The sequence below is a fragment of the Vitis riparia genome, chromosome 6 (assembly GCF_004353265.1).
Source record: "Vitis riparia cultivar Riparia Gloire de Montpellier isolate 1030 chromosome 6, EGFV_Vit.rip_1.0, whole genome shotgun sequence".
Lineage (NCBI taxonomy): Eukaryota > Viridiplantae > Streptophyta > Magnoliopsida > Vitales > Vitaceae > Vitis > Vitis riparia.
The window spans coordinates 19179795-19193260 of NC_048436.1; the positions used below are offsets into that span (position 1 = coordinate 19179795).

At 28.8% G+C, this 13466-nt stretch overlaps 1 protein-coding gene and 1 non-coding gene across 3 annotated transcripts; one reads left to right on the forward strand and one right to left on the reverse strand.

The window, feature by feature from the left end:
* Window positions 1-799: 799 nt before the first annotated feature.
* Window positions 800-2437, reverse strand: LOC117916608. 2 transcript variants are annotated; one of them, XM_034832727.1, is made up of 4 exons: window positions 2268-2437; window positions 2068-2152; window positions 1573-1993; window positions 800-1380 (listed from the first exon to the last, which is right to left on the reverse strand). In XM_034832727.1, the coding sequence occupies exons 1-4, from the start codon at window positions 2293-2295 to the stop codon at window positions 1168-1170; spliced, it is 747 nt and encodes a 248-aa protein (XP_034688618.1). In that variant the 5' UTR covers window positions 2296-2437; the 3' UTR covers window positions 800-1167. The 2 variants fall into 2 exon arrangements, with proteins under 2 accessions (XP_034688618.1, XP_034688617.1); XM_034832726.1 differs by lacking the exon at window positions 2268-2437 and having other exon boundaries at window positions 2068-2261.
* Window positions 989-1060, forward strand: TRNAP-AGG. Its single transcript has one exon. It is a non-coding gene; the product is annotated as a tRNA-Pro (tRNA).
* Window positions 2438-13466: the final 11029 nt, after the last annotated feature.

Here is a 13466-nt window from a genome sequence, read left to right on the forward strand (position 1 = left end):
AATTGGAACTGATTTTTTTTTATTCTTTAATGCCAACTAGAATTTTAAACAACTTTGTCTCATATGATTCTAGATAAACCAGAAACCTCTAAGCCCAATTGTGTTTCACCATGAAGATTTACAATTGGTCACATGCCTAATAATACCCAGAAAAACGATGAAAAAGACAAATAACAGGATTTCGTTTATCACTTCTCTTTTTCTTTAATTTCCCAACAACCAAACAAAGTTAAAGGAGATGAAAAACGAAAATTGTCTTTACCCAAAAACAAAACTGCCTAAAAAAATAATGAAAAAGACAAATAACAAGGTTTCATTTATCCTTTATCTTTTCCTTCAATTTCCTAACAACCAAACGAAGCAGAAGGGCATAAAAAATGAAAACCCCCTTTGTTTGAAAACAAAACTGCCCAAAAAAATGATGAAAAAAGACAAATAACAAGATTCCATGAATCCCTTATCTTTTCCTTCAATTTCCTAGCAATCAAATGGAGCAAAAAGGTATAAAAAACGAAAACCCCCTTTGCCTGAAAACAAAATCTAATCAACGAGTTAAAAGTCATAGCTCTGTTTTAATGATTCAATTTACAAATCTACTCTTACTTATTAAGTCACATACACAATGCATGACATTTCTATCCATTCAAATTAACATCGTCCAACAAAAAAAACATAGTACTAATATCTAAGAAACTTGGAGGGTAATTTATTTGATTTTAAACCTGAAAGGGACAATGTACAAAACACGTGATTCAAAAGGTAAAGTATATTAAACCTTAAATTTTATTTTAAATAGCAACATATTTTCATAATAAATTCTTACAAACTATTCAAGTGTCTTTCAAGGGCCTCAATATCTTGTTACTAATCTAAAAGAAAAAATTGATTGTGGCATCCAAGGGTAATAGCGTATACAAATACGGAGGGGATAATAGCAAAAAAACAAATTTAAAGAATAAAATCATATAACATAGGCAACTTCACAAATGGGCATTTGGTCTAGTGGTATGATTCTCGCTTAGGGTGCGAGAGGTCCCGAGTTCAATTCTCGGAATGCCCCTTCCAACATTTTTCTGCTTTCCCTCTTTCCAAACACATACTTCAGTTTTGTTTTCCCTTTTTCCCAAAAAACAACTTAAAAAATCCACTCCACACACTCAAACAACTTCAAGCTTCCATAGTGCGTATAGTACCTAACTCTTCAGATTTTTTCCCTTCTTCAAGCTGATGCTTCAGTTCCTGGTGTAGTTGCTCAACATTACTGCTTTCATTCTCGATCAATCCGTAGCTCTCATTGACATCTTTCCACTCATTCGAGCCCAGTAGGTGGCCATGCCGCCCCAAATATCTTTTTAGTTCATTCCGAATGTTCCGAATCGGCTACATTATTAACCCAGAAACAAATCAATATGGTCGCTTCAAACATGAATTAATTCATCAAAATGCTTGCTTAAATAAAAAGTTCCGTCATAATGTTAATCAAATGTTTGGAAGAACGTGGGTTTTCTTTTCTAGAAAGAAAAATGATAGCGATGATTGTAAGAACTAACAACTAATAAAGAAATTTCAAACCTCCGCTTTACACTCCAGAGCAAGTCGAAAAAACGCTGCTGACACGAAATGCTTCCCTAAAGATTCCGACAACTTGATCTGGGCCAGCCAATACGTCGCCGTTTCGAGCCTGTCGAACCGGCATTTGCTGCAATTCTCTGCTGTATGATACGGCGTGCCAACTTTGGGCTTGGCCGCCGGAGTTCGAGGCCCATCAGCATGCTGCTTTGCAGGGCTTTCCGCGACTTTCTCTTGAAAGCATACACTGTTTTTCTTCAATCTCCCTTTATTTTTCTCAGGTAGTTTCTTCTCTTCTGCGGTGGCGCGGGACGATTTTGACTGTTTTTGGGTGGCCCCGGTTGTGGGTTTTATCGCAGGCTTCTCAGTTTCAGTCTTCGCAGGAATGTTTGTGCTTCGACTTGTGCCAAAAGCTCGCTTTTCCCTGAAGCAGAGGAGTGGATAACATGTGTGAAGAAGTAATTCAATGCAAACATAAAAAAGAGAAATAAAAATCACCTGGCAATTGGGGGATCCTTGGAATTGTTTTTTCCTTCTCTGACATTTTTCCCAGCAGTTCTGGATTTCAAGGACTGAACTTTACCTGCAAATTTTTTGCAGCATTGGGTTTTTGAAGACAAATTTGGAAGACCCAGTACAGATTCGATGAAATTAGAGGAATGGGCCATAAAAAAACAGCAAAGCAAAACAAAGAGTACCTGCAAATTGGGTGGAATGAAGGTCCATAGAAGCGAGAGTGTGAAGAATATTTGTGGAAATTGGAAGAAGGGTGTGCTTGTTGAATTGGGTTAAGAGATTTTAAAATGGAGAAGAGAAGAGGAGAGGAGTGGAGGAGTGTAGAATTTTTTGAAGTTTGAAATTGAATTGAGGAAAGCGCGGCAACAGTTGTGAGTTGAAGCCGCTCCCATTGGGTCCCAACCATTCTATACTTGGGTTTCAAGTTTTGAGCCGAAGCCCATCCATGGTGGGCCAGTTGACAAAACAACATTTTGCGGAAAGCATCATGGAAAATCATTCAAAAAAATTGTGGGAGTTTTTTCTCAAACTTTTCCATTTTCCAACCCTGCTCAAGCAAGATGGCAGTCCATGGGTTCCATAGGACTAAACTCAGTGATAACATCATTCTTAGTTTTAACAATTTCTAGTGGGCCTGTTGAGTAAACCTTTGGGCCCATTCAACATTAAGCCCACTATGCTTACGGTTGCAGCCCGGATCTTATGATTGTCGACAACCCTTGTGGTGTGTTTGGATGTAGGACTACAAAATGTGATTTGAAAAGTAGAATAGAAAATGGAAAAGGAACATGATGCTGTTTCATTGGATTACCCTTACCTTGTTTAGAATAGAAAATACACAAGTCGACCATAGGTTTGCCGATTTACTTGCCATCCTTGATGAAATAACTTTTAATGCATTATTATTCAAATTCACGTATGACTTATTTTCTTTGATTTCTTCCTCCATCTTATCTTATAGCCCTAAGTCTTCATTCTTTAGTAATACTACTTATTGTATTGTCCTTCAAAATAAAGTTTTATTAAATACTATATTTCTTGATACATATCGATAATCAATTATCAAATTACAATATCACTATAAATTTCTTTTATTGTCTAAACCTGCAAATATATAACAAATTATATTTTAAGCAAATTTATTTTACAAGCAATTAGACATAAAAATCCAAAACATGAAAACAACACATCGTAAGTGTCATGTTCCGCAATTTCTAAACAAATGAAGCGAACTTTAATTTTTTATGTGATGACCTATTTAATGACATATATGGACTACCTTTTTGTTATATTGATACCAAAACCTACTAAGTAGCTTTCGACATATTTTTATAATATATCGATTGTTATTTTAGTTTACCCTTTTTGTTTTTGTCAAATCCTCGACAAGTTCACCATGGAGGGATTCGAACCCCTAACACTATGGTTCGAAGTCACATGTCTCCATTAGAGTTGTTCCTGAGGGTACCTAAAAAAAAAGAAAAAAAGGGAACCATTCCTCTCCTCAGACATTTCGGGTTAAGAAGATGTGAAAACGCGTTCTCTTTATAACTATAAAAAACGTGCATTCCAAGGTGTAAAGAGAGAGAAAATAGATGTCACAATTAGGTTTTGAATAAAACGACCACTAGATTCCAAAATTTCTCAAATATTTTGATAATTCATACTATGTGTACTACATATTATTTTTTTTGTTTTTGGTTGGTGTTGGATTTTCCTTTTGACTTTACCATGATTATTTAGATTTGTTCACAACTATTGAATTTTCAATTTCATATGGGAGTTGATATGTCCTATTATGCTTACACATGATACATCAAATCAGAGGTTGGGAGAGATGATAATTAGGAATTGATCTCAGTAGTAGGGCTTGTCTAGGAGGTCGTCTTGTTGTTCAGCGCTGAAGTTAAGGTATAAAGTACCCGTAAGCTTCGAGAACAAACTATAGAAAAAAAAAACAACTTTAAAAAATATTATAAATACAGTTATAATTGTAATATTATGAATTAATAATAATGATTAACACGTGGGGTTATTAATTATTACAAGCATCAGGTTTAACACATGAGATTAAAATATTTGTTGAAAAATTGTAGAGAAAAGGGTGGGTACAAAAATTCATAGCGGAGAGATCGGATGAAAATAAAGTAGTGGACATTAGCCTTATTGGACCAAAACTTTTTGTTTCAAAGAGTGAATCTATTAAATTTGGTCATCCATTTCTATATATATATATATATATATATATATATATATATATATATATATATATATATATATATATAGTGATATTTGAAAATATTTTAAAAAATTATTATTAAAAAGGGTGAATACAAAAATTCATAGTGGATATTATCTTTACTAAACCAGAACTTTTTGTTTTAAAGAGTGAATCTATTAAACTTAATAAACCATCTCCATATATATATATAGTGGTATTTAAAAATTGTTATTAAAAAATGGTGGGTACGAAAAATTATAGTGGATGCATCGGATAGACATCAAGTAGTTGATATTATCCTTATATGATCAAAACTTTTTATTTGAAATGATGAATCTATTAAACTTTATTAACCATCTCCATAGAACTATGTATAATATAAAAGTTTTAAACGTATTCTCTAAGATAATTTTAACTTCAAAATAACATGTTTTGAAATCAAATTCTTAAAAAAAAAAAACTCTTTTCTTTTAAAAGTTTTCCCAATGTAATTTCCTAACTTGCACAACTACTAATATACATTATAAAAAATCGTTTTTAAAAATTGTTTAAGGTAAAACCCTAAATTTTCATTTTTACTAATCATACTAAATAAGAAAATTTTGTTGAACAAAATTAAAGTATTGATTCAATACCTACCAAAATCTTAAGCCCTCTATTTTAACTATTTTCAAAAGTAATTTTGAAAAATAATTTTTTAGAACGATTTTTTAAATTTATTTTTTTATGTTTTATAAAATAAAAGTCTGTTTGAAAAGCTGAAATACTTTTAATCTACTTTTAATATTTTTGAAATATATTTTAAAAATAATTTTTATATTTAATGTTTTATTTTTAATCAATTTATTTTTTTGTATAATTATTTTTTAAAATAGTCTAAAAAAATAAAAATAATTCTAAGATGTTTTTCCAAAATATCTTATTTTCTTTTTCTTTTTTTAAATAAAAAATAATTTTCTTATTATCAAATCTATTTTCATATTTTTTTATTTAAGAGAATAGAAAACTATTCTAAAAAATAGTTATCAAATAAGTTTTTAATTTTCACGGTTTTTTTTGTATGTTCCATAAAATAACAATCAACATCACCAAACTACGAAAAACGAAAAAACAGACTACGTAGAAAGAGTACCAAGAAGATTACAAATGAATACAAAGTAATAAAATCTAAAGATAAGTTTGTTACAACCCTATCATGTAGCTGGACCCAATTATCCAAGTTTGTTTCTTTATCCTTTCCCACTCGACGAGTACCATTGCAGTTGGCACCGTGTGCCCATAAACTATTGCTTGCAGTGATCGACGGACACCAAAAGAACGCGCATTAACCCAAATTTCCACTGTGTTCACACTTATGATCAGCCTGTGTTTCTAAAAGTCTTTCACCATTTGAATGGTCACTATCAAACTATACATCCAAGCTACCACTTCAGACTGCGGACCGTCCAAAAATAGCCTCATTTTCCTACGATTTGGACCACTCCGAAGACCTCTACAGGCTACACCTCTTGAATTGTTTCATCATTCCACACTTTTATCAATAGGCTAAAAGAACTCCAGACGAGAAACCCTTTCTAAATAATGTGGAGACGGGAGATTGGGGAATCATACCGGTTAATTCAAAATGAAAGATGTGTCTGTGGATGAATTGGAAGAGAGGCCTGGAATCAAAGCGCACTTCTGGACCACTCTGGACCACTCTTTTTTCTGGTCCAGTGACATAAATAAAGGGTCATTATTGTTATTAAAGTCCATGGTCGATGACTTGCAATCAGCGGTCCAAATGGGTCTTGTTGGGGCCTGGGGAAGTAGGCTTGAAAATGGCTGCCAAAACTATATTGCCTAGGGTGGTACCAGTTCAATTTGTCTGGCCAGATTTTGAAGACCTAATGAATAAAATCGTAGATTCTAGGGATGTCTCATCCTGGGAAGGCTCTGATCAATTGTCTAGTTAGGGTGTCCATTATGTTCAATCAGTGCCATTTTTCATGGTCCTTTTCTTCATAATTATTGTTAACGTCTTGATATTAAAACCGAATTTTGACAAGCGTACCATAGTTTTAAAAATAATTCATAAATTATGATAATGGAAAAACTATTTCAAATCCATCGTAATTTTTGTCGGAAAGAAAGATCGAATTTGTAGTAATTATCTAAAATATATATATATAAAAGCAAAAATCATCTCTTAAGAAGGCAAATTCTAAAAATTCTTTAAAATAATTTACAAATTAAAATCATCTTTTAAAAATAGGATTTCTATTTAAAAAAAAAAAAATCTCTAACAAAAATCATTTCTTGAAAAGACAATTTCTAAAAAATCTTTTAAAACTATCATAATTTAGGATTTCACATAAAATTCATTTTTGAAAAACCCAGGTTTAATGTAAAACAAAAAAAAATTATATATTGTTTTTTTTTTTTTCAAATAAACCATTTTTAATAATTTTTTGAAAAAAATAACCCATCATATGATACACCACTAAGCAAGTTTATGGTGGCAAAAATAATCCATGGCTATGACAAACCAAGTAGACTGCCAAAAGATTGAATTATTCATATGATCATTTCATGTCTCCAAACGTGGTCTTAGGCTGATAGCTCATCCAGAAACGTTATGTTTCTCTAAAAGAGGTATCAATATTTAATATGTGAGAAACGTATTAATAGAAAATTTGACTAGTGAGATCATACCCTCCATCACCTTAATCTTCAACTGCTTATTTATTGATTGATTGAATCTCATTATCAAAGAAGAAATATGTGGCCATCCTATCATCTTTATCAATTACACTAAGTGCTTTTTTATAGCTTATAATATGTTGTCACAACTGCTACAACTCAAACAAGAAAATTGTAAAAAAATTGGAAAGCACTTATCAAATTATCCAAGCACTAACAACTTTGATTTGGAATGGATTTGCAGAAGACTTGGTCTGTGACCATATTATATGCAATCCAATCAATAAAAGTTTACATTAAACTAACCTAAAAGAATTTGGACTCACCCCAAAAACCAAACCTAAAAGTGAAAGTTGGTATTAGTAGAAAAGAAAATCAGTTTGTGTTTCTTTCCTTAATTCATGATTTAAGTAAAAGCATGTGTAATATCCCACATCGGATAAAAGAAAATGTTCCTAGCGCTATATATGTATAGGCTCGTCTTAACCCTGTAAACGCGTTTTAAAGCCGTGAGGGTCTCCTTGGGCCAAAAGCGGACAATATCTACATGGTTGGATGCGGGTCGTTACAGCATGCCTCAATGCCAATGATTTTGAAAGAATGTGAAATTATTATGATTTGAAATAAAATCATTAAAAAAAAAGAAGGAAAAAGGTCTTTTCCATGAATGAAATGGTTGAAGACTTGACAATGTGTCTTGTTTTATAATAAAGTTTTTATATCAAGGAATATCAATGAAATTAATAATATTGGTTGTTTATTATTTTCTAATTTTTAGCATATATTATTTAATTCGAAACTTCTCCTGTTGATCGGGATAAAAAATTTAAAAAATCATTAAATATGTTTCATCCAAGATGAAAACGGTGCATGATAGCAACTTATGATGTGAAGTCTTATAAATGAAATTATGCATGTTCTCAATTTTGAGAAGAAGTCAACCGAGTATATCCATTATATATAAATTTTTAAATCATTATAAGAAAATATTAAAGTATTTAATTAATATATACAGAACCTATGATGTAAAGTTTGATAAATGAATTTACGCATGTTCTCCATTTTTAGAAAGAGTCATTGTGTATCCATTATGTATAAATTTTTAAATCATTATAAAAAAAACATTAAAGTGTTGAGTTAATATCTATCCAACTGATAATCTTGATCTTGAAAAGTATATAATAGAATTTGTATTATTAAAATAAAGGTATAAATAAATAAAATTAAATAAAAAAAACCACTAATACAAACGACTGATATATAAATAAAAGTACTTTATAAAATTGTTATGTATATGACATATTATGATTTATTTTATTTGTCGGTTGGTATTATAACATAAATTGTCATTATATTCCATTTAAGCGTTTTTTTTAACATATTTCTTTGTCATTTGTGACCCTATTAGCCTATTAGGCTCAATTTTAGTAACTAAGGCACAATTGGAAGACATGGAAATGAGTATTGGCCAATTGCATGAGAACACGTGGATGAATTTTTTGGACTTATCCATGGCTCCATCCTCTAATATTACTAACATGATACAGATAAAGCCTCCACCAAACAGGCCCTCCAAAATCACGTTGCGTTGACTCCACCTCTTCCTTTGTGATAAAGGTTTCGGGCATACTTGAATTTCAATATGGTTGAAAAATTATATAGAGGGCATTCACTCATACCATCCTCACAAATCATATGATTCTTTTTGTTGTAGCCAATCACATGCAATGGTTTGACTTAGTGTAGTCCAGACTCCAGACTCCAAAGATCAAGCGGTGGGTCTTCCACGCCAGCATCATTGCCTAATAATCAAGTATTTGTTACGTGCGTGCATACACAAGGTATTGTCATTAAAAATGATATGCTATTTTTATTAAAATTTAGAAGAAGCCACGTGAGTAGGACGACGGAAGAAATAATTAAACAGCAAAAACTTATAAATAATGTGTTGGATCGTGTCAAAGTTTAGCACTAACCGTTTGAATTAATTATAAAGCGAACCCGAAACTCCTTATTTCTGTTAAATCAAGCTCTGATATCATATTAAATTATCAATTTTTTTAAAAATTTAAACTTATATAATTTTGATCGAACAATTCATATTTGGCTTTCCAAACAAACCAATTTAATATACATTATAAAAACTCATGGTAATATGTATGTGGTGATTTATTTGTTATATCGACTTTTTTTTATATGTTGTTTGAATACACTTTTTAAATGTATTTTAAAAAAGTAATGTAGTTCCTATGTATGAAATAAAATATAAAAGAAAAACTTAGAAACATTTATTAAAACAATCATAAGTTTTAAAACCTGCTTTTAAAAAACTAAAATATTGAAAATTTTTGTTAGCTCAAAATTTTAAAAATAATTTCTAAAAACATAAGTTAAGTTTATATTTTTCATATAAGAATTTTTATATTTTATATAAAAATTATAATTACTTTTTATTTTTAAATAATATATATATATATATATATATATATATATATATATATATATATATATCCAAGTAATTAAATTAATTTTTATGATATTTAAAGTTAAATTATTTATATTTTAAATTTTATAAACGTACCTCTCATTAATGAATCAAGTTATATGTAGTTCTATCCTATGACAAGAAGAAAACATTAGTACAAGTTCCACGACTTTATCTTTGTTATTGGTAATGGAATGAGTCAAGTTACTAGTACCTTGTCCTCTTTTCTTTAGAAGAGATTTAGTCTTTTCCCTTACCTTTCTCATTCTATCATTTCATTGATTAGCATGTGTTACACGTCTCAATTATAATGACCCGATTTTTTTATATTATATATATATATATAATATAATATAATTCAACTATGTAGTTCGATTAAGAGTGTGTTTGTCAGTGATTATTGAAAGTGTATTTAATATTTATAATATTTTAAAGATAAAAAATTTCAAATATTAAAAATATTAGAAATACTTATCAAAATCACGGTTAAACCCATTCTAAACTTAATATTTATTGCTTATTGATTTAAGTTGATTTTAAGTTAAAATATATTTAAGTTATTGACTTAAAACTTATTACTCGATTTTTACTATAAGTATTAAAGTTGTTTAATAAAATTAACTTAAAATTTATTTTAAATCATCAAATTAATATATTTATCTTCATAAATTATAAGTAAAACAAAAAAGATTGAGTAATAACAGAGATAGTAAAATAATAAAATAGATTATAAAGGTAATTATGACAAATGAGTAAAAATATAAAATAAATATATAAACTTAAGAATAGATTAACTATTTTTATTTATTACTTAAAATTATTTTTTACCTTAAAATTATTTTACAATACATATTTAATTTACTTAATAACTTAAATTAAGTTATTAAATTACTTTAAATTATCAATCATCCACTAAGACGGTGAAGAACTCCAATTCCATAAAGTCAAAAGTAATGTTTGGTCTTATATTTAAATTATTTCTGTGGTCCAAAAATTATATTAAAAACTGTGAAAATAAAGTTTGAACTTATGCTTGAATTATTTTCGTGGCCCAAAATTGTTTAGAGAAGAGTCTAATTTTCAGTAATGAAGATACGTATGGTACAAACAAACTCAAACTGTCCCGTTCCAACCTGGACAGTGTGGGCCAGTGGGTCCTACATGGCTTAATTAGTTTCTCAATCAGACTGCTAATATTTTCAACAGCGTTTGATCCTTCTAAATCAATATGATCTCACATGTGGGGTATAACCTTTCAATTATTAAAATGGGTTGAATTATTTTATGATGTTTTTTTTTTTTTTTTTTTAATCAAGAAAAGTTCCCTTACGATTTTGCATGGGACCCAAATATCGGGATGCTGACTACCCTGTAATAACCGACACTTTTAAAAAAAGTAAAAAAAATGTGTTTTCAATTTTTTTTATAAAGTATTTTAAGCAATAATTAAAAAAATTGAAAATACTTTGTAAAATTTTGCATAACTTTTATGAAGAAAAATTTAATTTTTTAAATAAAATTTTATTGTTAAAAACAATTTAAAACAGTTTTTTTAAGAATTCTAGAAAGCTAATTATTATGAATTATTTTTAAAAAATGTTACCAAACACCCCTTGGTTTCACTTTCCTAAAAACTTCTTATATGTTTAATAATATTTGCAAAAACAATTTTTAAGAGCACTTCTTAAAAATAGTTATTAATTACTTTTAAAAATAAAATTTTGTTTTCGGAAACTTTAAAAGTTTATTGTTTTTTAAATTTTCTAATATTGTTTGATAGTTATTTTTTAAAAAAAATTTAAAAGCAAATAAAATAGAGAATAATTTTTAGAAAATAATTTAAAGTTGTTTTCATCGATTTTTTTTAAAATGTAAAAAATAAAACAAATAAAATATTACACTTTTTGTTAAAGCTAAGTTTAATTCCTAGAAAATGTGAGGAAAAAAGTTTAATGAGGGAAAATAAATGAAAAAAAAAAGAAAAAAAATTAAATTGGACCATTATTTTGAAAATTAGTTCAAATTCATTTAATTTATTTTAACCACTCTGTATAAAAAATAAATAATTTTAATAATTAATTAGATAATTAATAAGAAATTAGTAATTGAATAGTAGGTGAGATTTTTAATTATGCTTGATTTCTAAAAATGATATAAATTTGTTAAGTTAGCATTTGCTTTTATGAAATAAATTTTTAGATCTATGGATTGGGATTAAAATACGTGTTCTTTATTATTCATATTAATTTATTAATTTTGGGGTTTTTAATTTATGAAAGACTGTCAAATCTTAATTTTGAGGGTGCATTGGGTCTAATTAAATCATAATTTTTTGTAATATGGATTAATGAAGATTCCAGAGAAAGAATAAAGAAAGTGAGGAACCAATCATACTTTTCTATAGCCGTAAGCCTGTAACAGTCAATATAATCAAGTGATGTGGCCGATGGATCGCAGGTTGTCTTCATTTCTTCTCGGAGATTATGCTAATCCTTTTTTCTTTTTCTTCTTTGTGCGTCCAACCACAATATTTAAATTTAAACATGAAATTGAAATTTAATTAATTATATTTTATTTCTTTTGATATTTTTTTTTATAATATAATTAAACATAAAAAAATATTTTAATTTTTTTTTATGACATAAATAACAGTATGTAGCATTCCAAAGCCTTAGTGTGAAAATAGGCATAATATAGATGGTGTCACGCGTAACTGATGGGTCCACAGAGAATTACCATATAGGCATGAACCTCACGTTTATAAAATGTACAATTTTCCTAATTGGCCTGCTCTATTATTGACCAAAACTTACACTTTTTCCATTTTTGAAATCATAGCGTATTCAATTTTTTGGTCTACCAATTTTGGATTGAATTTTAGGCTATTCGATTTCTCATCTAAAAATTGATTTAGGAGGTTGATTGGTAAAACTTAAAACTTATTACTTAATAATTTAAGTTGATTTTACTTAAATTATTAAATTATAATTTATTATTTAATTATTATTTTAAATTATTAAATTGTTATATTTATTTTCATAAATTTTAATTAAGGTAAAAAATATCAAATAATAATAAAGATTGTAAAATAGTAAAGGGGATCGTAAAGAAAATTGAGGTAAATGAGGGTAAAAATATAAAATGAAGATATAAAGTTAAAAATAAGTTAATTATATTAATTATTAATTATAATTATTTTTGAGCTTAAATCATATCATTAAGTAATTTTATGAAACATATTTAATTTATTTAATAATTTAAATTAAATTATTAACTTATGTTAATTTATTAAGTTGATTTACTAATTACATTTATAAACTAAAAGTAGGCTATTATTTCTATCATTTTTAGCAAACCAATCACAACAAATCCTGGATGAAAATTGAATCCCGCATCGCCATCTCCTTCTTAATAGAAAATTCGCTGTGACAGATGTCACTCTGCATATTCTGGACTTTTCCTATTTCAGATGTGAACATGAACATACACCTGTTCGGAGTTATGACTTATGAGGGACGACCAAAATTACCTTCTTTTCACATTGTTATTGATTCGATTTCACAATTGAATTAAGCAACACGGTGTCTTAATTAACTTGATTAGGAAATATTTTGTCTAGATATCTTGGTTTTAACCAAATGGTGACAGCCGGCGGATTGTGTAAATATTTAAGCACTTCATAATCTATATAACACCTCACCTTAATGTCACAATAAATAGATAAATAAAACTTTATCCTAAAAAAATATCCCAAAAATTGGGTATAGGCCACAATGTCGGTTCATCAATTATGGGCAGACCAATCAACCCATTTCACCAATCCTCAATAACCAGCCATCAGATTTGGAATCGATGGTCACTGATGGAAGCAGGATTTGACTTGGGGCTGTGATTAACGGTGAATCGGTGTGGATTCATGGGTCAATGACATCTGTGATGTTTGAATCGTTTGATTAAGTCAATCATAGACTCACACATGTGACATATCCGTAC

Excerpts from the sequence above, each read along its gene's own strand:
- LOC117916608 (XM_034832726.1), bottom strand. The coding sequence starts at position 2,237 with ATGGCCCATTCCTCTAATTTCATCGAATCTGTACTGGGTCTTCCAAAT. Across the intron at positions 1,994-2,067 it reads AAGGATCCCCCAATTGCCAG|GGAAAAGCGAGCTTTTGGCA; the intron begins GTGATTTTTATT and ends CCTCTGCTTCAG. Across the intron at positions 1,381-1,572 it reads CTCTGGAGTGTAAAGCGGAG|CCGATTCGGAACATTCGGAA; the intron begins GTTTGAAATTTC and ends TTAATAATGTAG.